The following is a 21,787-nucleotide window of genomic DNA, read 5'->3' as shown; positions in this document are numbered from 1 at the left end:
CGGCTATTATAAAAAGCAGCAGACTTCATTACCAAATAAAACTGAAAACGGCTTTGAAAATGTATCACGTGTATCACCAGACCTTTGCGACTGTATCCCCTTTTTACTTTCTGGCCTTCCTTTAACATGCAGTATTCGTAATGTATTGGAAAAACATCAGAACGATTTGTCAAACAATGTCAAAGGACCAAAGCCATAATAAATTTAAGATTAGATAAGATTGTTTCATGGCATTTCCTCCTCTTAATTTGATGAAATCACCTCCTGTTTGTCCAACATTCCCTTTCTGGTTAGCCTGCTGACACAGAGCCCCCTTTGTACAAACCGCCCTTGAACAACAAGAAAGACCTGAATACCAGGGGACACCCATGTTGTGTTAGGGGTACACACAAACACCATTAAAACACAGCCTTGAGGAAGGTTATGGTTTAGACCAAATTCACTTTTTAATGGCATGCCTGAGGCTAACTAGCTTCCAGCCTGTCTCGCCTTTTAGGGAGACAACAGACGGTTTCTAAGGGGCTCAACAGAACAGAGACTCTTTATAGTGGGTGGTTTACTTGCAAAATTGCTATATTTTGATCTTTTGTTGTTCTTCATTAGCTACAAGCTAATGGAGCAAAGCTAGCTTACTTGCTCAAAGCCTGCAGGGGCCACTCAGCTTTAGTTTTTAATCCAATGGGACATTTAAGTGTCTTCATGGCAAAAACAAGCAGAGAATGCACAGATGAAGCAGTGAAAGGGCTGATGTGTTTACTGTCCAACTGCCTGGATGTATGTCAAAGCATAGCCTAATGTAACCGGAGCGGGAGTTCCCCTCGAGGGCGGCTTGGGTGTCGTTTTTCTGGACTGGATATGAACAAAGTGCCCGTCACTCAGTCCTCTCCCAAATCCTTTTATCCCTTTGTGTGCCCTTTTTCTACCCTACGGTGGGTTTCAATAATCTGAGCTTTACTCCATCGTTCCAACTTTCTCTTTCTGCTTACTCTTGTACATTTTCCCTCCATCCGTCTTTCTACGTGGCTCCGTCTCTTATCTCCCACCACGTCATTTCTCCAACTGTTCCTGTCTGATTCAATATAGTGACTTCTTTGGATTAATGTTTCTCAGTGTTACACCAGTTTAAATGATGATGATAAATGATTTTGTCGATAATATTTATTTATGGGCAACACTATGTTATGACATGAAAATGCTCTGAACATTTTTTATTTTTTTTTTTAGATTATTTTTTGTGCATTTTTAGGCTTTTATTGACAGGACAGCTGAAGAAATGAAACGGAAAAAGAGGGGGGATTGACACGCAGCAAGGGGCCGCAGGTCAGAGCCGAACCAGCACCTGCTGCCTCGAGGAGCAAACCCCTGTATATGGGCACCTGCTCCACCAACTGAGCCATCCGGGCGCCCTGCTCTGAACATTTTTAAGAGCCTGTTTCATGCCTGCTATTTCATCCTTTCCTCTCCATTTCTATCACCTTCTCTCTCTCTCTCTCTTCACCTCCCCTCCTCTCGCTACGTTTTCCATCACATGTCCCTGGTCTCTTTCCAGGAATTGGGCCTGGTCTAATTCCCCATTACTGAGATTGATGGACCAGGGGCTCAGTACAATTGCTGGCTGGCTGTAGGTAACTGTGTAAGCAGCCAGCAGGATTGTAAACGCTTCCTATCCTTGCTGTAGTTTTCACTGACCTATATCAGTCTATTTTTAGTTGATGTGAGTATTAGAATTTGGTATAACTTTACAGTTGTACAGGCGTTGAGTTGCTTAAATAACAAATCGGTGTCTGTTCAATCATCAAGCAGATTGACTTTTTCTTTTTACTGAATCAGATATTAATTTAAATAATCCTAGTTTCGTTTTGGTCATAAATGTATTTGTATTTAAGTTATTTAAAACTAGTTGTTCTAGACACTAGCATTGGTTGTAATACTAATACTTTTTATGCCTTTCCTTATGAAGGAAAGCATGTTTAATAGTTGAATGGAGTTCAATATTTTCTGTCTAATCTGTCTTTTATTTTGTTCAGACCATGTTGAACTGATAACTGTTGTATACATATTAAAAAAAAACAATTGAAAGTTTCAAAACATTAATACAACTTTTTGACATCAATTTATTTAAACAATACTACAAAACTGCTCTATCACTGAGAAGATTTTTTGGAGTTTATGTTCCTGCTTCCAAGGGTAAAATATAATAACGGTAATATATGTAATATACGTATGTGAATGGCTTCACATCACTCAGACTATAATCCTTATTTAAGCTGCAGTGCAAACTCAGCCTGTATGTGTTTGTGTCAGGGCAACATGAAAGCTCCCACTGTCCTTCATTCCAAAAATAGAGCATAGAAAGCCCTCTTTGTGTTTGTTCTTTCAATTAACGGGACAGTTCCATAAGAGTGTGGTGTTTCAGTCAGCTGTGTTGAGTGACTAAACCAGTCAGCTATGACATTAGGACATGTAGCTGTCAAAAAGCCAAATATTTTGCTCTGTTTCAACAGTCAGGACATCCACCTACTTTGCATATAAGAACAAGGAACAGTGTGTGTGTGTGTGTGTGTGTGTGTGTGTGTGTGTGTTTGTGTGTGTATGTGTGTGTGTGTGTGTGTGTGTGTGTGTGTGTGTGTGTGTGTGTGTGTGCATGTGCGTGCACACATGTTTTCCCAACACTCTTTGTGCACTCTTGTAACACTGATTACTTCTGACTGAGATAACTGATGACAGACTCTGGGCTCACTTAAAAAGCAGATATAGCAGGTATGAATGGCACCAAAACATCAGCTCCATCCCGCAGTTGTAGTCAATCTCTTTTCTAAGCCATAAACTTTGACCTCTAAATACTATTCAATGATAGCAAACAAAGAGAATAGTTTGAGCTGAGCTCAACAGTTATTGTACCTTTCTTAACTAAACTGATAATCTTAGCTGCAATCAGTAAAGAATGATTGTAAAAGCCTTGGTTTATGTTGTTGGCCTGCGTTTTCACGGCAGGAACTCTGTCTTGAATGTTGTAAAGAACTAGATGTAACTAGATGTGACACAAAACTGGTGGATGTGTGTGAACAACCCTGAGTAGCACTGTGAATGCAGTTTAGCTTGTTTAAAGCTGCTAATAAACAACAAATTAAGCTTTCTGCAGACACTGGCTTGGTTTATTGGCTTCTTTGCTTGCAGTTTAAATTGTGTTTTATGCCTTGATCAGACCTGCTACTCAATTGAATCAGCCATTGCAAAGTTATTATACACTCTGGTGAAAGAAGAATATTATCCATTGATCACGTTATGCTGGTTTCAATGCCTGAATTGGAAAAACTCAAAAGACTTTATTGGCACTGTCAGTAGGAATGGTAGCAAGCTGCTACCCGGCGCACAGACACCAAATAGACCAACACACTAACTGTGGTAAAGGTCTTATTTTTCAACAATAGTCAACTAGGTATATGCCATAACAATGGGATCTAATAATTACAAGAAGGCATGGATTTCAGCTTTAAGATGTTACTACCACATCTACCACAAGTCATTTATTTTGTCATAGTGCACCAAAATGCAGATTTAAACTTAAAGGAGCCACAGATGTTGCGGAAATGTAATAACTGTTAATGTAAGGCAACAACTCCCTGAAATTCTGCAATCTGAAACTGATGAATGCAGCAGATAAGTGGGAAAACCTTGTGGGATAAAAGAATAGCAATAGAGGCAGTAACTTTCTACATGAGAGGTTCGCAGGGGTGGTGCTATATCAACCACTAATCTCCAACATGTTAGGTACCTACCGGTTTGGGCATCTTTCTCCTCTCTCCGCCCGTCCCCTACTGTTAAAAAAAACTGAAAGAAGTTGTCCTCCGTCTTCCTGCCTCTCTCCGGGGCACCAGCGCCTGGGGGACACAAACAAAAACAAATGCACCAATGTCATCAAACACATACCATGACATCAGATTGTATCCTACAGGCTGTCATGCAGTGCACTTTTCTATATCTCTGCTTCTATTTTGTCTTTTGTCTCTCTTTACATCTAATTGTCACTATTGAAAGAGACAATGACAGGAAACAATCAAAGGCAAGATTCAAAAGTCAGAGGAAAAACAGTGAAAGAGAATAATAAACTAGCGAGAGAGTTAGATTAGGATGAAGCAAAACAGAGACAGAAAATAAAAGAATATTAAATAGGAATATGAAGACACTTCACATCGATTTCAAGTGTCCTCTGTGGTTTCCCATTGTGGACTCCAACCAATTAAAGAGTTTAAAATGAGAAAATACAGCCTAAATGTGGCAACAAATCTGTCACATGCTAACATTCTGAAGGAGCACTGACGGGAGGGGTGTATTTGATTGGGTGTTCAAATATCAACAATCTTTCTCCAGAATCGCAGACTCCACCTCCTACACTGAAAAAATGGGAAATAGCAGGTCTTTGAATTTACAAAAACAAATTTAGAATAGGCCTATGCTACACAATTCATTTATATTCCTTTCAAAAAGATGGTTCAATCATGTAGACTTCAGTTGTTTTTGAAAAATGTTAACTGTATGGATTCCTTTTGCGTTGATTGAAATTGATTGAATTGAACATTTTAAATGATCGAATTAAGTCTGGTCACTACTGGAAATGGTATATTTGAATCAAATGGCGCCAGGAAGTGTAGGTGGCACTTCCCGGGCACTGCCAACCGTTTACTGTCTGTGCTGCCAACACAGTCAAACTGTTTCAACCATTGACATAGGCCTATATAAAACGTTTCAACGAGGACATCGCCAAAACAAGAAGAATGTTGAGCATGTGTTGACTGTGTGCAGGATTAATTCTACAGCAGCCATGTGTTGTCTCCTTCACGAAAAAGTAAGTTAACATCAATCAAAATTATCATGTTCATAATGTTTTTGTACTGCATGTAGGCCTAACAGTTACAAAAGTCCGTTCACTTGTTTGTGCATTCTATAAATATATCGGTTTTCTTATAACTAAGTTAGCTAATACCATCACTAACTACTAACTACTTAGTTTAGCATTAATAGTTGCTCTTAATAGTTTATCCCCCCGAACGGTCCCGCTCCTAACAACGGTATTTCAATGTAGCTAACGTAATGTTAATGGCAGCCGGTGAAGAGGAGCCAGTCAGCATCATGAGTGTTAAGTGGTCGGGTTTAGTTCGCAACATTTAGATTACATTGATGCTGTTGTAACGTTACTTTATGTAACAATTAAAAAGGTCCTTCGAGTTGTTTGGGTATAACATTATATGTTGGTTTGCTAATAGCTAAGGTTAGCTAGCTGATAAGACCACTAGTTAGCTTACAAGTTCAATATAACATTGGGTAAGAACGAACGAGTGTTGTGTGAAGCTGTCGGTTATTCAGTTACAGACTGTGTGTGTGTGTGTGTGTGTGTGTGTGTGTGTGTGTGTGTGTGTGTGTGTGTGTGTGTGTGTGTGTGCTGCTGACATAAAAATGTAGTTGCCCCGATACATTTTTTTAACGTTAGCACAGTGTATAACATTAATGGGAACTCTTTGTCATTTTCCTAAATGCACTCTCTCCACTCCTGCACACTAAAGAAGCCCTCCATAAATCATTAAGTTTTCATATAAATGAAGCAGCGTTTTTAAGGTCTGACTCAAACTGGATTTTTAGCTTGCCTTTGTGTCTTTGTTGTGTGCTTTATTTTGTGTGGTCTTTTAATTATTGAGTCAATGTGCTTGGTTCACCTCACTGATTCTAAATGTATTCTTTCATAGGATCCTATTTGAACATCATACACAATCAAAGGCTTTTTAGTGGTAAGTGCTGTCATATTTCTTTTTTCTTTGTATATTTCCTAAAATAATTGAAAGTTACAGATGGAAACATTTATTTGTTTCTCAATTGTTTATAAATGAAAATGGACTTACTCTCACAGACATTGCCATTTTAAACAAGCCTTTAACAGTATCAGAAACATTAAAACACCAACTGGTTGTTTAGTGTTATTTCTTATGAGCGTGTTTTTGAAAAACCATTAAGATTTTAGAATTGTGGAAAGGTTATGTAAAATGGTAAAATATTTTACATACCACAATTTATTGGCAAGAACGGCATACAAATTTTAAGGCCCTACGTCTATTTATTTTTCATCTTTCTCCTACTATATTCATCTTTTTGTCTCAGTTTGAACCATTCCTCTATTTATTTTCTTACTTATCTTCATATTTGTATCTTTCTTTGTCTTTACTGTCAATCTCTTTCCTACAGGATTTGGAGTTGACAGCAAGGCTAGTACCTTTGTAGTAACCATGTTGTAATATTCTTAGAGAAATATGTACCCATATGATGGTGTACACCAGTAGTTGACTTCAAAGTGTAGTGTGTTTAAAAAAAAATGCAATCCACATGTTTACATATGTTTATTACAGTTAATAATAATTAAATAATCTAAGTACTACTAATTGTGGTAAAGCCACATTTTTTTTTTTTTTTATATTTCTGCAATCTGCACTTTAGTTTGTGTGATTTGTTTCTGACTTTCATATGAATGTTTACACCAGGCTTGGTCAGTGCTCAATATACTACTGGGATTGAAGTAGTTAAAAAAAGATGTCATTCATATAAATTCATGCATCACTTAATTTCATCATCACATACAGACCTGGCCTCCAGGAAAGAACAGTTTGTTTAATCTATCTAATCTTGTGTTGTTCATACTATACAAGGATGTATTACTTGTCTTCGTTGAATAATACAGAAGACAAAGAGCTTAAAAAATAAATTGCAATCACAATATTTGTGGAAAAAAATTGCAATTTGATTATTTTCTAAAATCGTTAGCCCTACTTACTACTACCTTATGATTTAATACTTGTGTATTTGTTTCTCGATTGGTCTTATTGACTGCCCTTTTTTATATACATATATAAATAGGGCATGGATGAAGACGCCATCAAAGAGGCCATTGAAGACACCAGTGCTGGGATTTATGTTCTTAAAGAACATGCTTCAAGTGATGAACCAGGGGACATCAGAACTGTCCTTGAAGGCATCAAGATGTTGCAAGATCTTAATAATGTAGCATTACCTGCTACGCTGTTTGGACTAATGTACTGTATGTCCTAAACTTCAGCTACCCTGCTGGCCTTTGTTATACCTTTTTGAGGTAATCCAAAAGATTTGCATGGAACTTGATGGAGGGAAACTTTCCACAAGGCACTTGCTCTAAAAAAACAGGCTCTTCCAGTGAAAGGGCCAGAGAGACTGCGCCATCAACCAAACAGCGTAGTTGTTCCTAAAGGCATCGTTGGTATGGCTGTACCCTTTGGACTAGTTTTTTTAGTTTGAATTAGCTGGACAGGATTTGCATTGAGCTGCATGGAAATAACCTTTTGCAAGCAAAAGTTTTATCTCTAGAAAACAGACTCCTTCATTAAAGACTGAGCGGTCAGCGATAAACCAACAGGCATCTTTGGTTCTGCTATACCAGATGGAATTTTTTTTTACACAGGGTTAATATTTTTCGGCATTTGAAAAACTACTTTGAAAACAGAGTGCACAATTTAAAGGGTAACTTCAGGTTTTTCAACCTGGACCCTATGTTCCTCTGTTCTTGTTACTGATGGGAACTACAATCTTCGACATTGGTCCAGTACAAAGCGAGTAGGCCTGTCACGATAACAAGTTTTGCTGGACGATAAATTGTCCCAGAAATTATTGTGATAAACCATAATATTGTCCTCCTGAGACCGTTTTCATCTAATATAATGATAATGGCATAATAATACAGGTCCAAGTTTTTTTTTTTTTGTGCGATTAATTGATTTATTGACTATCTCAACGGGCCTAAAAGTGAGATCGCTTCAGTCGGCAACTGCCAAACAAGCTTGAATGTAAATAGGACAATTGCGCACCTTCAATTTATGGCCAAGTGCTACTTGTCGTACAACATTACAGAGATAGACCTTTTTGTTAAAGAGTAAGATCCTTTTTGTTTAACATGAAACAGCCCTGAAATCACCATCACCAAACCCACCAGACTTAAAGTACTGTTTAGGATCTTACTCTTTAACTAAAAGGTCTGTCTCTGTAGGGATCCTTTCCATAATGTTGTCAGACACTTAGAATAATAATCTGAGTCTGTCAGCAGCAACAACAGTATGAGTTGAGTTGCATGGTCAGTTAGTGGACACTAACTGACCATGCACAGTTGCAGTTACATTTCAACATACAACTGTATTTACCTACACACACAACAAGGAACCAACCGATGGCTACATTACATTTGGATAGAGTTGACTTTCATAAATCATGTTAGCTTTAGAGACCCCACTCGGGTACCAGGGACATGATGAAATTGCCTTAAAGTTACATAATACCTTTACATAATACTATCTTTAAGAAGTCAAGTTGCAGTTACAGTCTAAAATCAGGTATCTGAAACATGATTTAATCACTTAACATTACATAATAATTTTGTATTGCAGTTACAGTCTAAAATCAGGTATCCTGAACATGATTAAATTACTTAACATTACACAATAAATTCATGTTACTGTAACGGAAAAAGGAAAGGGAGTGTTCGGACCTGCCCCCACTGCTAAAAAAAAATCCTAAAGGAAACACTGTCGTCTTAGATTTTGGATATCGTAATATCATAATATGGCATAAGTGTTGTCTTTTCCTGGTTTTAAAGGCTGCATTACAGTAAAGTGATGTCATTTTCTGAACTTATCAGACTGTTCTAGCTGTTCTATTATTTGCCTTTACCCACTTAGTCATTATATCCACATTACTGATGATTATTTATCAAAAATCTCATTGGGTAAATATTTTGTGAAAGCACCAGTAGTCAACACTACAATGTCATTGCGTTATCGATATTGAGGTATCTGGTCAAAAATAGCGGGATATTTGATTTTCTCCATATCGCCCAGCCCTATGATCAATTTATAATTTAATCTAGTCTATGAAATGTCTTCAATTGCATGTTTCATCCAATCAACACTTCCAAGTCTAAAGATATTCCGTTTATTATAAAACAGAGAAAAGCAGCAAATCTTCACATATGAAAAGCTTGAACAGCATATTTACTAGAAAAACTATTATCTCCGATTGCTATCCACGTCGTAAGATTGTTTTCAGCATTTTGAATACATAGGTCTGGTGTGCTCTTCGACAGCTGTTTCCTCATGCAGCATCACTGAAAAGAAAAATTTTAATTGGCCTGGAACACAACTTAATCCAGTTGAATCTCGCTCTCTTCCTCCAAGCAACGCTGCTACTGAGCTCCTCTACGCTACAGCTCAAAATGAGTCAAAATAAAGTGTATGAAGTGTATTTTACCAGCATAAAACAAAACATGCTTAATAGTAGTTTGGAAAAGACAAATGAGAAATGGGGAACAGGCAGTTACAGAGATAATTGGGCAAGTAGCTGAGAGGAAATAAAGAGAACCCAGAAAATAGAGACACAAATAGAAACAGATACGTAGAGAGAGAAAAATAGTTTCCGCTTCCCTCTAATTACAGGATCTCTTTAAGGTGACCTTTGACCTCCTTACTGTCAGTTTTCTGAAGTGATGGTTATATGCAAATAGTGGATTCATCTAGAATCTGAAATAGAGAGAGCAGTTGGTAGGTGTCCCATAGGTGCCAGATCTTTGTGATGTGTCAGGCCAGAAATAGACCTTTCTCAAGTGTCAGCACAGAGAATTAAACCAGGCTCAATCAAAAGCTTATGCTCAGTCTGAGGACAGAAACAAACCTAAAACCAACGTAACACTGGAAGATTTTGAATCTAATTTAATGTACTGGGTATTGAAATGCTTTAAGCAAACTGTGTATTGTGTATTTTTTGGCCTCGATGATTTGTGAACTGGCACACAGAAATATTTTGTACGGTTTGTGGTGAGTTCTAGGTCATGAAAAATAAAGAGTTACTATTATTTTTCAGTATGTTTTTCAAAGTGGCTTGTCTCAGCACTGTACCCAAATGGTGTTATAGGTCATAATATTTGGTGGACTTTACTAGCATGCTTTCCAGTAATTAACTTACAAAGAAACCAAAAAGACTCAACCACATATGACCATATGTGTATGTTGAACCTCTGCTCTGACTCATTTATGAACTAGTATCTCTTGTGAAAATGTGATTAACTTTCAATTAGAAACTATTTATAACCACAGAGTTGTGTAGCTCACACAAGTTGATGTAGGTCATTTCATAGTGCCTCTGTAACTGTCCTAAATGTTTCCATTTCTATTAGAGTCCGTGAAAGTCAATTCACGCGCAATAATGGCATACGAATTGGCGTGTCATACATACGCCACTTCTTGAGATCAGTCTGCTAAAGGGGAAATTTTAGGTTCACTTAAGAGAGCATGAAGAATATACTTTAAAAAGAGTGTCCTAATTCAGCCGTAATTCTTTCTTTCCCATTAGTGTTCAGGAAAATCCCTTTGATGTACAACATAGCTGAGGGTCCTGCAAATCACTGCTCAGCTCAGTCAGACCTTCCATCATCCCATCAGTGTCCTTATAGGGCCAAATCCTCAAGGTATATGAGGCCTGGAATTATGTCTTTGTTTAAAGTGAGCACTGGCAATCAGACCGACCTCATTCTCAAGACACAAAAGCAGCTCAACTAACTCAGAATTGTCATTTAGGCTAACTGTTCTCCACACCACCATATACACTGGAAACAGTTCAAATACAAGGTGAAAGACAGCAGAATTCCATTTTGATCTCAATCTAAAAAAGGGAACAATAAAACTGTAATGTTTTTTTCTATTTCACTATATGCTATGATACAAACAGAGATTTTAACATGTACTATCTTCTATACTAAATTCAAAGAATTATATACACTATCTCACATTCCTTAAAGCTTTAGTGCGTAACTTTTTATATTATTAAACGTTACATTCAAGCCAATGCCAAAGGAGTTGCTACAAAGCTAATTAATAGAGATGCACCGATTGACCGGCTGGTGACCGGAATTGGCCGATTTTCACGTATTCAGACATGACCGTCGACCAACCGGTCAGTCTGACATATGCCGATTTTATGCTGGTCAAATGCTTTAATTAAATACAGTGTTTCCTCATGTTGATTTTACCAGCCAGCCACAGTCAAAATTTCCGCACCGCCGCTCCTGCAGCTGTTTACTGAAGTCAAGCGAACTATCATCCGCTCTCTCTCCCCTGTAGGGTGCTTTAGGGTGAGCAACTGGAACAGTGACAGGACGTCATCACTCGCGAAGTCATGGCAACCAAATAAACAAAAGGGCGAGTACTACTTGTCACTCAATCTTAGGCAAAGTGACAAACAGCGACAAAAGCTGCGACATGAAATCTGCCTCTGACTCCCCGTTGCAGGAGACGCTGTATTCCTCCGACACGCTGTATTAACGTTACGGTTTTAAAACAGTTTTGCCACCAGTTTTGCTGTCATTACTTCCTCATGGGGAAGGCAACAGAAACTATGCCCTATAGCTTTAAGTGTTTGATATTAGTCTGAAGAATGTTGAGCACACATTTCACTCTTAGCAATAACAGTTCTAGTAATAGTTGTAGTGTAACAGCATTGGTAGCTTTAATGTTACTGGTTATTGACAGTGGCAGCAGGAACAGTAGAGTTAGTAGGAAAATCTTCTATCCCCAGGTCATTTCATATCTCGATACCAATCCAATATCATGGATACTAGTAATTCAATAATAAAATAGTCTAAATAAAGCATTTATAAATACACAATACTTAATGTTAGCAAAACAACACCTCCATAATTTGCTCTCATGTGCAAGGATCAAAATGTAAAGCGTTGTCACATTTTTATATTGTTTTGATGATATATATTATCATAGCCCAGCCATAAGAGGCAGTAACCACATTCTGCACATCCTTAATACTGAGACTCAAACCAACTTGCAACATGACATGTATGTTTGCAGACAATTGTTTAATAAATTTCATCTACCAAAAAATACCCTAATCCAAATTTGCCCCAAACCCGGAGTTTACGCAACATAACAGCCCAAACCCTCTCGTAGTGACCAGTTTCAGTGATTTTCATTTTGATTACTGCTGAAGCCAGAACAATTTGATTAGGTCGATCTTCTGGCCGGTCAGTGGATTGAATCAGCATCATTTATAATCTTAATAAAATAAACGGAGTGTCTAATTGCACCCCCGGTACGAATAGCCTCAGCCACACAGCTGAGCTATTCCGACCCTGTGACGTAACAACAAAAACAAGTTGCCGCGTGCACCGAAATCATGGCGGACGTTCGTCTTCCATGACCGCAAAAACTGGCAAAGTTTTGTCTCTAAAGTTGATAACAATTGCATTTCTAGCAGAAAATGGATACTACAGTTGCGCTTTCTGTTTTCAGTGAAAGCATACAACCGTTAGTTTGTTAGCTAGTACCTATTTTTTTGTATACAGTACCGTTACCTAGCAACCGAGGCTTGAAGAAATCAAGTGGTACAGTTACACTTTATACTGTAAGAACTGCTAGGTGAGTGGTTAGTTCAATACCCTGGTAGGGTGAACTTATTTTTTAAATTTTGGATAATTTGCATGCAATTGCGCAAGTCAGGGCCCGCGAACACAAAATTGTATTTTATTTTTTGCAGGGTGGTAGGGGAAGACTCATGAATATGCCTGCTCTGGTTGGGTTAGTTAGGTTTAGGCAACAGGAGTGGGATTGGTTATGGTTAGGGTAAGAATGTCAGGGCGATAATATTCCAAAAAGGTGTAATACATGAGTAGTATGGATAACTGTGTGTAACTGTATGCCAAGGTACTGTAAATGCACATGGGTGCAAATAGCATACATTGATATTTGTACCAGGGGTGCAAATAGCATACACTGCTAATTGTACCAGGGGTGCAAAAAGCCTCACCCTAAAATAAATCAATTGTTACACCTCAAAGTCCCATGGTTTCTGGCAGTTTGGATGCAGCCTTGACAGATAAAAGCTTTAATATCAGCCACACATACAAGTCAAGACACTGAACCTTTATCAGTGCAAGCCCCTTGACTAGAAGTCTAAAATCTAAAACAAACTTAATAAAACTGCACAACATGCAGCATGTGGCAAGTTTATCAGCTGGGTCTCTCTGTGCAATTTTCCTCCACCTCTATCTCTATCTCCTTTTCTTGAAATTACACCTTATCTACAATAAGAGACAGTGAGGGAGTGAGGAATAGTGCATTGATGGGAGAAAAAGGAGAAAGAAGGGAGAGACATAAGAATTCAAAGCTTGCCTTGACCCACATACCTGCAACCAGGAGATGGGTAAAGAAACTGAATACTTAAATAACTTGCACACTTAAAGGTGTCTCGCTGAATGTAGAAAGTTAGACATGACGGCTCTCACTTTGAAAGTATAGAGTATGCACGGCTTTATTAAACCATGCTGCAAGTTATATAATATTCAGAGCAAGATAAACATATTCTTGCAAAATATTTCTTCCAGCTTTCAATCTCTTTCTCTTTCTTATTGTGTTCATTCTTCAGGTCTAACAGCCCTAAGGTTGAAAACATCAGCTATTTGGTCTCCTTCCAGCAAGGTGAAAGTGATTACCATCTACAAAATGTAATAAATTGAAATGCTCCAGGCTCTTATGGAAACACACGACACCATATCATACACACACCGACATGGTGACCTTTAGTGTGTGCTTTAGCTGAAAGCATCCGGTGCTTTCCAAAAGAACACAGGTCTGCTCTGTTTAGTAGCCCACTACCTTGTAAACCTGAATCTATAAGCCTTCAGGGTGTGTGTGTGTGTGTGTGTGTGTGTGTGTGTGTGTGTGTGTGTGTGTGTGTGTGTGTCCCTTCATTCAGTAAAACCAGAGGGTCGCTCCCAGGCGGATCCAGCTTCCAGGTCACCATTCATGCAGAAACAAACTCTGCTCTCTGTGCACATTACACTCTTTCATCTCTCTCTCTTGTTTTGCCCAAATCAATCTCAACACAATTTTACACACACGTTTATAGTGTCCTGTATGCCTGCTTTACAGATTCCTGCTCCTCCTCCTCTACATTCCTTTCCCTTTTAACAACTCTGCAAGTGGAGTTGGGTTGAGTTAAAGGAATACTATTCAGATTGAATTCTGACTGATTTATGGCAAAATTGTATGAGCAAGAAAATCAATCAAATTATGTCGAAAACCACCTTATTTTTTGGGCTATCAAAAGCAGTGTTTGTCACAAAAATAATTTTGTAACTCTGGTTAAAATATAAAATAAAGAACAATATAAATATTCTCTATCTTGCCATGTACATGTTGAATGCTGGCAGTTTATATTTGTGTTTACTGGAGTTGAACATGCTAACATTAGCTGACTCTTGGGTAAGGCTGTCACGATTTCGATTTGACATCGAAATCGACCGAAATTAAATCATTATTTCGAATTTAAAAAATAGAATCGTCGATGCTGCCACGCCCCCATGTCAAGTCTGCTCGGCTTGCCAAGTCGGAAAAAAAAAACAGAAAAAACACACGTGTAGCCTGCTCGAGGTAGCCCATTTCCTGATTGATTCTACCACCACTCCAATGGAGGCACTAATGAACTAGATTACTACACACACAGCAGCAGAAGAAGACCAGCTACACACAACAGAGCACACACCGATCGCACTCAGCTTGAGCGAAGCGATGCCGGCACGAATGAGGTAAAAAAAACAACAGGAGTGAGTCGGTTCTTTCTCCCGGCTCTTCGCTCAGTTCGTCAACACTAGTACTGAAGTGCTGCGAGTCAGTCAACGTCCTCTAATTTAGCTACAGCCAGTCAAAAGATAGCATGACAACTGCAGATGCAGGAGACCCATCGGCAGAACTTGATCCCCCTCCTCTTTCACCGAAGTCGCTGGTGTGGAAGTATTTTGGATTTCTAGTGAGTTATGTTGACAACGTTCGCATTGTCGAGAAAAAAGCCACAGTTTGCAAGCTCTGCTATGTACAATATTCTTCCACTGGCAGCACAACTAACATGGCAGTTAATCTGTGTGGTATATATGTTCAACTGTTCGGAAATAGTTTGTTAAGACACTTAATTGTTCAGAGAAGAATATGGACAAGGCTGTTTTATTGTTTTTTGTTTGTTTTGTTGTGAACTTGAATGTCATCTTCTGTGAAGAAGACTGCAGTTACAAAAGAGAAACTAGATGGCAGGTTATAGATATAACTTATTGTTACATTATGTTGTTAATAAATGTTTTAAATTTGACAATGTAGTGTGGTACATGGCATAGAAACCTGTGCTTTAAGAAAAATAAATGTAAAAATCGAGAATCGAATCGAACCGAACCGTGACCTTAGAATCGAAAATGTAATCGAATCGAGGATTTGGAGAATCGTACACCCCTACTCTTGGGTATCATGACCACAAGGACACCAACAATAATGCATTCTTACACCCTGCCCCAAGAAACTTCATCAGGTTAGACAGAATTAAATTAAATTAAGTTTGTTTTGATCAGTGATTAGCAAAATCAAATGTGTTTCTTAAAGGTCCCATGGCATTATTTTGACGGTGAAACCTCTCAATAAAGTAACACATATCCCTGTAGTTACTTGTGTAAGTGAATGGTCCCATGGCATGAACATTTCACTTTATGAGGTTTTTTAACATTACTATGAGTTCCCCCAGCCTGTCTATGGTCCCCCAGTGGGTAGAAATGGTGATAGGTGTAAACCGAGCCCTGGGTATCCTGCTCTGCCTTTGAGAAAATGAAAGCTCAGATGGGCCGATCTGGAATCTTCTCCTTATGAGGTCATAAGGAGCAAGGTTACCTCCCCTTTCTCTGCTTTGCCCGCCCAGAGAATTTGGCCCACCAATGAGAGAGAGACATCATGGCTTTCAAACGATCAAAGTGGCAGTTGGTCAAGGCCACACCCCCACCCTCCACCTTGCCCCCCCCCTCTCTCATCCTTAATAGCTACAGACACAGAAATGGCACATACTAAGGGAAAGCTCATTGTGGGACTGGCTCTAGTGGCTGTAATTCTGAACAAAGGCTGACATTTTGGGAAAGAGCCTTCAGATACAGTATTAGGGGACCACTAAGGTCTATATAAAAGAGACTTCAGATACAGTATTAGGGGACCACTAAGGTCTATATAAAAGAGACTTCAGATACAGTATTAGGGGACCACTAAGGTCTATATAAAAGAGACTTCAGATACAGTATTAGGGGACCACTAAGGCCTATATAAAAGAGACTTCAGATACAGTATTAGGGGACCACTAAGGTCTATATAAAAGAGCCTTCAGATACAGTATTAGGGGACCACTAAGGTCTATATAAAAGCATCCAAAGAGCACCATGTCATAGGAGCTTTAACAAATCCCCGTGTCTTCTACATTTGGAGCTGGTTCTAAATCATAACTGAACAAACTGATCAGGAAGGTTGGCTCCGTTATTGGCTGCTAACAGGACACATTTGAAGCTGTGGTGGAGAGGAGGTCACACATCATGGATAACCCCGACCACCCTCTCCGCCCCACACTGGTCCAACAGAGGAGCACCTTCTCTAAGAGGCTCCGACAGCTTCGATGTTGCACTGACCGCTACAAGAAATCATTCCTGCCACGGGCAATAACGCTTTTTAACACTTCATCACTGAGTGTTAGATAAGACTCATATACATCACAGCTGCACTAAGTGCAACTTGCATAACAGGTTTATTTACATCTTTATTAATACTATTTAAGTAGTTGTACATTTTTATTCCTAACTTGTATGTATTTCAAATATTTGTTCTTGTATTTTATGCTATTTATTATTTCATGTATATTGTATCCTATTATTACATGTATATTCTGTATGTGTGCAGTGTGTCTGATATTTTGCTGCTGTACCACTGTAATTTCCCATTTTTGGGATCAATAAAAGTCTATCTATCTATCTATCTATCTATCTATCTATCTATCTATCTATCTATCTATCTATCTTTCTTTCTTGATGCACAAGCCAGATTGCGGCTGATGTTTTACTGTTTCTCCTACATTTCTCTTCTGCTGGAATTTAGACTCTGGCAACTTCTTTCTCTGCCAGTCGTCTTAAATCTTCGCACAAATAAATAATTTGCTTCTTAACTTGGATCAAATATTTAACCTTCATTGATTTAATTGCCTCTATGATCTCAGAGCGGCCTATATATTAAAGGACTCCCACTAAGCAAGTGAAAGCATAGTGGCTGCTTAACCACTGTTTTGTTTGACGTGCTTGTGGTTGTGTGTTCTTGTGAGTTTGTTCCATCCTCGTGGGGTCCCAAATGTCTGCGCAAAGATATTCTAAGGATAAGAAAAATAGACAACAATTAAGTTTTTTCCATGTTAAAGTTGTGTCTTCTTTAATGGAAGAATATTTCATTTTTCTGTTATGTCTATCATTACGTGCGTGTTTGCAGAGGCTACAAAATGTCCTGCTGTTAGTGCCAGGGACAACACAAACACAACAGCTGTTATAACAGCAGGAAACGGCACCAACTGCTTTGCTTGACAACAAGGTTTTACTTGTACAACAGAAGAGCCAACTGATTCCTCGTGGAGTGTAAGGAGCAGTGTTTGTCAAACAAATGGCCTGCCCAGGGTGTGACCTGTGAACCCACAAACATGAACACAGCAAAATAATGCCGACACTTTAAATGCTGCTGCTTTGGCATAGAATATTTCTCGACAAAAAGAGGAACGAGAAGAAAAGAAAGAGAACAAGGTGGATATGGAGGAACATATAGAGAATCTGTCTGGATCTTGACTGTCAGCTGCAGCAGTTAAAGCAGCTAAAAACAAAACGCATGGATCCAAGTTCACCTAAATCTAAACTGACAGTCATCTCGAGAGTAAATATGGACATCCAAACCTTTGTGAAAAAATGATGCTCTCTCGTTTAGTAATCTTTTGATGAGTCCAACAACAACAGGGCAGTGTGGTCAACAATATTCATTTGATCAATATTTACTGGAATAAATATTCACTTCGCTAAACAAATGGTGACAAAAAATTTGAAAAGTTTTAACAGCTGTTAAAATTAATAGAAATATGAGATAATGACATCATCACTACCGAGTTGACAATCTTCCAAGTTGACTTAAAACGATTTCTATTGGTTATAATAGTTTCCATCAAACAAAAGCGCAGGAGGAATCTGGTTTTCAATACCACTTTAATGCAATTATCTTTACCACTAATTTGGAAATGATAACTAAATTGAGTGTTTAAATTATTACTTAAACTGTACATTTGAATGTCCCCCTGCAAACGGTGGGTCCAAGGTCAAGGCTACTTTTTGCAATTCAATTCAATTTATATTTATATTGTCAAATCATAACAGCCATGCTTTGGAGTGTCTGTTTTCCTATACACTCTACCTACATCACCCGATATCACAACCTACCTACATTCTTTCAAAATGGAAAGTTCATACATGATGATGAGCAGTGCAAAACACAAAAAATGGTTCATGTACTGGGACACACCTGAAACTTTAGTTTTCTGCACACTTTTCAGGTATTACAAATAAACAGCTAATCGTTTTCTTATAAATGGATGTGGATCATTTTAGAAATCACTCTGGGGCTTTCTAGTAACTGAATTTAAACCTGCACTGAGGTTGCATAACAACACAAAACAACAGAAGACTAACAAACTCTATGCTCTAGTAGTTCAGGTGAATGTGCGCGCCTGCAGAATAAAACTACATTCTCTAACCCTGATCTTGAGCCATGAGATTATTCAATAGGTTACAAAAAAAAAACGCACTGCAGAGAGAAATCTAAAACCAGCCGTCAAAGGTAGCCTATCTCATGTCATGATGCAGAGAGCCTCTCTCTCAGATGAGTTGTAATTTGGTCCCCGGGGGAGGCGGAGCCAAGAGCAACAGGAGGATTTGAGCGACAGGGGTAATATCCAATAAACTCACTTTCCCTGCTGTAATGAGGCCAATCAGAGTCTCTTATAACTTCCCTGACTCTGACGGGAGCATCTACTTGCGCCAGATGGACCGCTAGCATCATGTGTGGGCGCGCTAATGTGACTGTATTCAGGACTGCTGTTTACGTGCGAAAGCTAAACTAGTCCGTGTTCCAAGCGGTTTAATTCGGCGTGGTTTCCAGGGCGTTATTGTGTAAACTCACACAATATAACGTAGTTATGTGGGGAACCGAGTTTCCATATCATTTACAAACCAGCACCAATCTATTTGATGTAAATGTGCTTGTTTTATCATAGTAACAAGTGTCAGACTGTAGTTATTCACATGATGGACGCTAGTTGGTTGTTGTTTGTCTCTAAGTAACAGTAACTGCTTTGGAGGCAGACGCAAAAAAAAAAGAAATAGCGGTATTTGAATGGACCACAAGTAAGCTATTTAAGACCACGACGAAACGTGACCATGACTATTTACAGCAAGGGCCAAAACAGCTTTAAAATGTGACAACATGCTAGATACTGTATGTTTTAGCAGCTGCTTTTTAGCGGCTACATTGAAGAGAGAAAGGCGCGTCGTCAGCAGCAGCAGGACCCGCTGCAAAAGTTGCAAACGGCGCATGAAACATTCTTTCCGCTCCGAGCTTTATAAAAGAGCTGCAGAGCCCTCCAACATGAAAACGCCAACAGTAAACCGCTGAATGTCAACAAAAAAAGCTGAGCATAATAATGCTCGCCTATAGGTGTCAATGATGAAATGATTAGCCAAGCGCTCTGGGGCAAATGGCTGCAGAAATGTAAACAGTTCGTTTCAATCTGGATGCAGATACCGAATATGAGCGGTGGTCTGCGAACTGGTTATTCTGGGTGGGGAGATAACAGGCGTCTAATTACCCCGACTACTAATGTAAGCTCTGTTCTGTTGCATAACATTTAACTGACACACAGTACGTACCTCAGCGCAAAGTGACACCACTTCACTCACGCGTCCTCGTCCCGTCCTAAAATGTGCAAGACGCCGCTTAGGAGCAAAAACAAATGTGACCCACACGTCGCACCACGCCGTGTTTAGCCCGTCAGATAATGTATGTGTTGTCAAATAAGTTAGAAGGCTCGTTAACGGGCCTGCGTCAAAACACCTCTACCGGGCTCTCCAGCCCGGAGAAGAAAATAAATCTCCCCTCGCTTGAACGGCTTAAAGAAGACAGGCAGAGATGAAGGCGAGCAAACTCACCTCCTGGCTGCGCTGAGGATGTGTCCGACTGTCACCCCCTCCAGCTGGCAGCAGTACTTTATATATCCACAGCGAGTAAAAATAGAGCGTTTCACTTTCCGTCCTCGGCGATGTTTACCGGACAAGGTGCGTATAGCCTACAGACACTGTACTGTGATACGGGCTTCAGACTCCTACGCCAGGCGTCCACGACCGGAGAAGAGGTACAGACAGTCAATATGGCTGACGAACTTACCGTACCGAGGCGTAGTGAGCTGTGTCCTGCAGATTCACCCCCCTCCCTCACCCCGTGACTAAAACTCTGCAGAGCAGCCTGCTGCGGGGTCCCAAACTTTATCACACCCAAAAAGGAGACGTTTACACCGCACTGGTCCTTCTGTTCAATGTGTTAGGTCACACTTTATTTCGGATAGTTAACTGCTAATAGCTTAATACACTTACATACAGCCTTACATGTGCAAGGAAGCGGCTTATAAGGATGGAACAGTGCATGAAGTGTAAATAGATTCACTGCACTGCACTGCCTTTAGACACAAAGCTAGACTTTCCTAAATATGGATTCCCTGATAGTTGTAAACTTATCTCAATACAAAAAGTGTTATTTTGACGGTGAAACCTCTCAATAAAGTAACACATATCCCTGTGGTTACTTGTGTAAGTTAAAGGTCCCATGGCATGAACATTTCACTTCATGAGGTTTTTTTTAACATTAATATGAGTTCCCTCAGCCTGCCTATGATCCACCAGTGGCTAGAAATGGTGATAGGTGTAAACCGAGCCCTGGGTATCCTGCTCTGCCTTTGAGAAAATGAAAGCTCAGATGGGCCGATCTGGAATCTTCTCCTTATGAGGTCATAAGGAGCAAGGTTACCTCCCCTTTCTCTGCTTTGCCCGCCCAGAGAATTTGGCCCACCCATCATGGCTTTCAAATGAGCAAAGTGGCAGTTGGTCAAGGCCACACCCCCACCCTCCACCTTGCCCCCCCTCCCTCTCTCCTCCTCAATAGCTACAGACACAGAAATGACACATCCTAAGGAAAGCTCATTGTGGGACTGGCTCTAGTGGCTGTAATTCTGCACCAAGGCTGAATTTTGGGAAAGAGACTTCAGATACAGTATTAGGGGACAACTAAGGCCTATATAAAAGCATCCAAAGAGCACCATGTCATAGGAGTTTTAAGCCAACAATACCTCATGTTGCTGGGAAGTAGAGGTACACAAGAGAATGATGGCCATGGACCCTCGCCACCCTCCAAGTTTTCCTCTCATCTTCACAGAAGATATGTCTGCCTGTACACAAATTACATCCATTTACTGATCAGTCACAAAACCAATCAAAATTAATCGACAATCAGAAATCAGCTTCAGTGTTAGAGCATGCGGAAACAAAAAGAAAAATAGATCCCACTTTCTACAAAATAGCTAGCTTTGTGTCTAAAAGCTAGCTTTGTGTCTTTGTATCATAGCGGATGGTGTAAACACTACACAAACCTAATCCAAGAGTGTAGTCTCATAGTTACTTTTATGTTTTTCATTTTTATAAAAATATTTGGAGTAATACTTTTTCGTTTGGTGTCAGAGGCAAAGCAGGACACTGCCTCCCCATGTCCTAATGGAACAACAACAACAAAGCATGAAGACACAG

At 39.4% G+C, this 21,787-nt stretch overlaps 1 protein-coding gene across 2 annotated transcripts in view; it reads right to left on the bottom strand.

The window, feature by feature from the left end:
- LOC114563792 (radixin) overlaps positions 1–20,415 on the bottom strand; it is a 42,599-nt gene extending 22,184 nt beyond the window's left edge. Inside the window, exons 1-2 of one of the 2 annotated variants that reach the window (XM_028590664.1) lie at positions 20,144–20,415; positions 3,780–3,881 (exon numbers count right to left, since the gene is read on the bottom strand). In XM_028590664.1, coding sequence (XP_028446465.1) covers positions 3,780–3,791 — 12 coding nt within the window. In that variant the 5' untranslated portion in view covers positions 3,792–3,881; positions 20,144–20,415. Of the gene's footprint in view, positions 1–3,779; positions 3,882–19,864; positions 20,107–20,143 lie in introns of those variants that run through there. The other variant, XM_028590665.1, reaches the window with a different exon arrangement.
- Positions 20,416–21,787: the final 1,372 nt, after the last annotated feature.

The sequence above is a fragment of the Perca flavescens genome, chromosome 11 (assembly GCF_004354835.1).
Source record: "Perca flavescens isolate YP-PL-M2 chromosome 11, PFLA_1.0, whole genome shotgun sequence".
In the NCBI taxonomy this organism is placed as follows: domain Eukaryota; kingdom Metazoa; phylum Chordata; class Actinopteri; order Perciformes; family Percidae; genus Perca; species Perca flavescens.
Note: the sequence above shows the minus strand (reverse complement) of the source record. Positions and strands in the feature narration are given on the sequence as shown.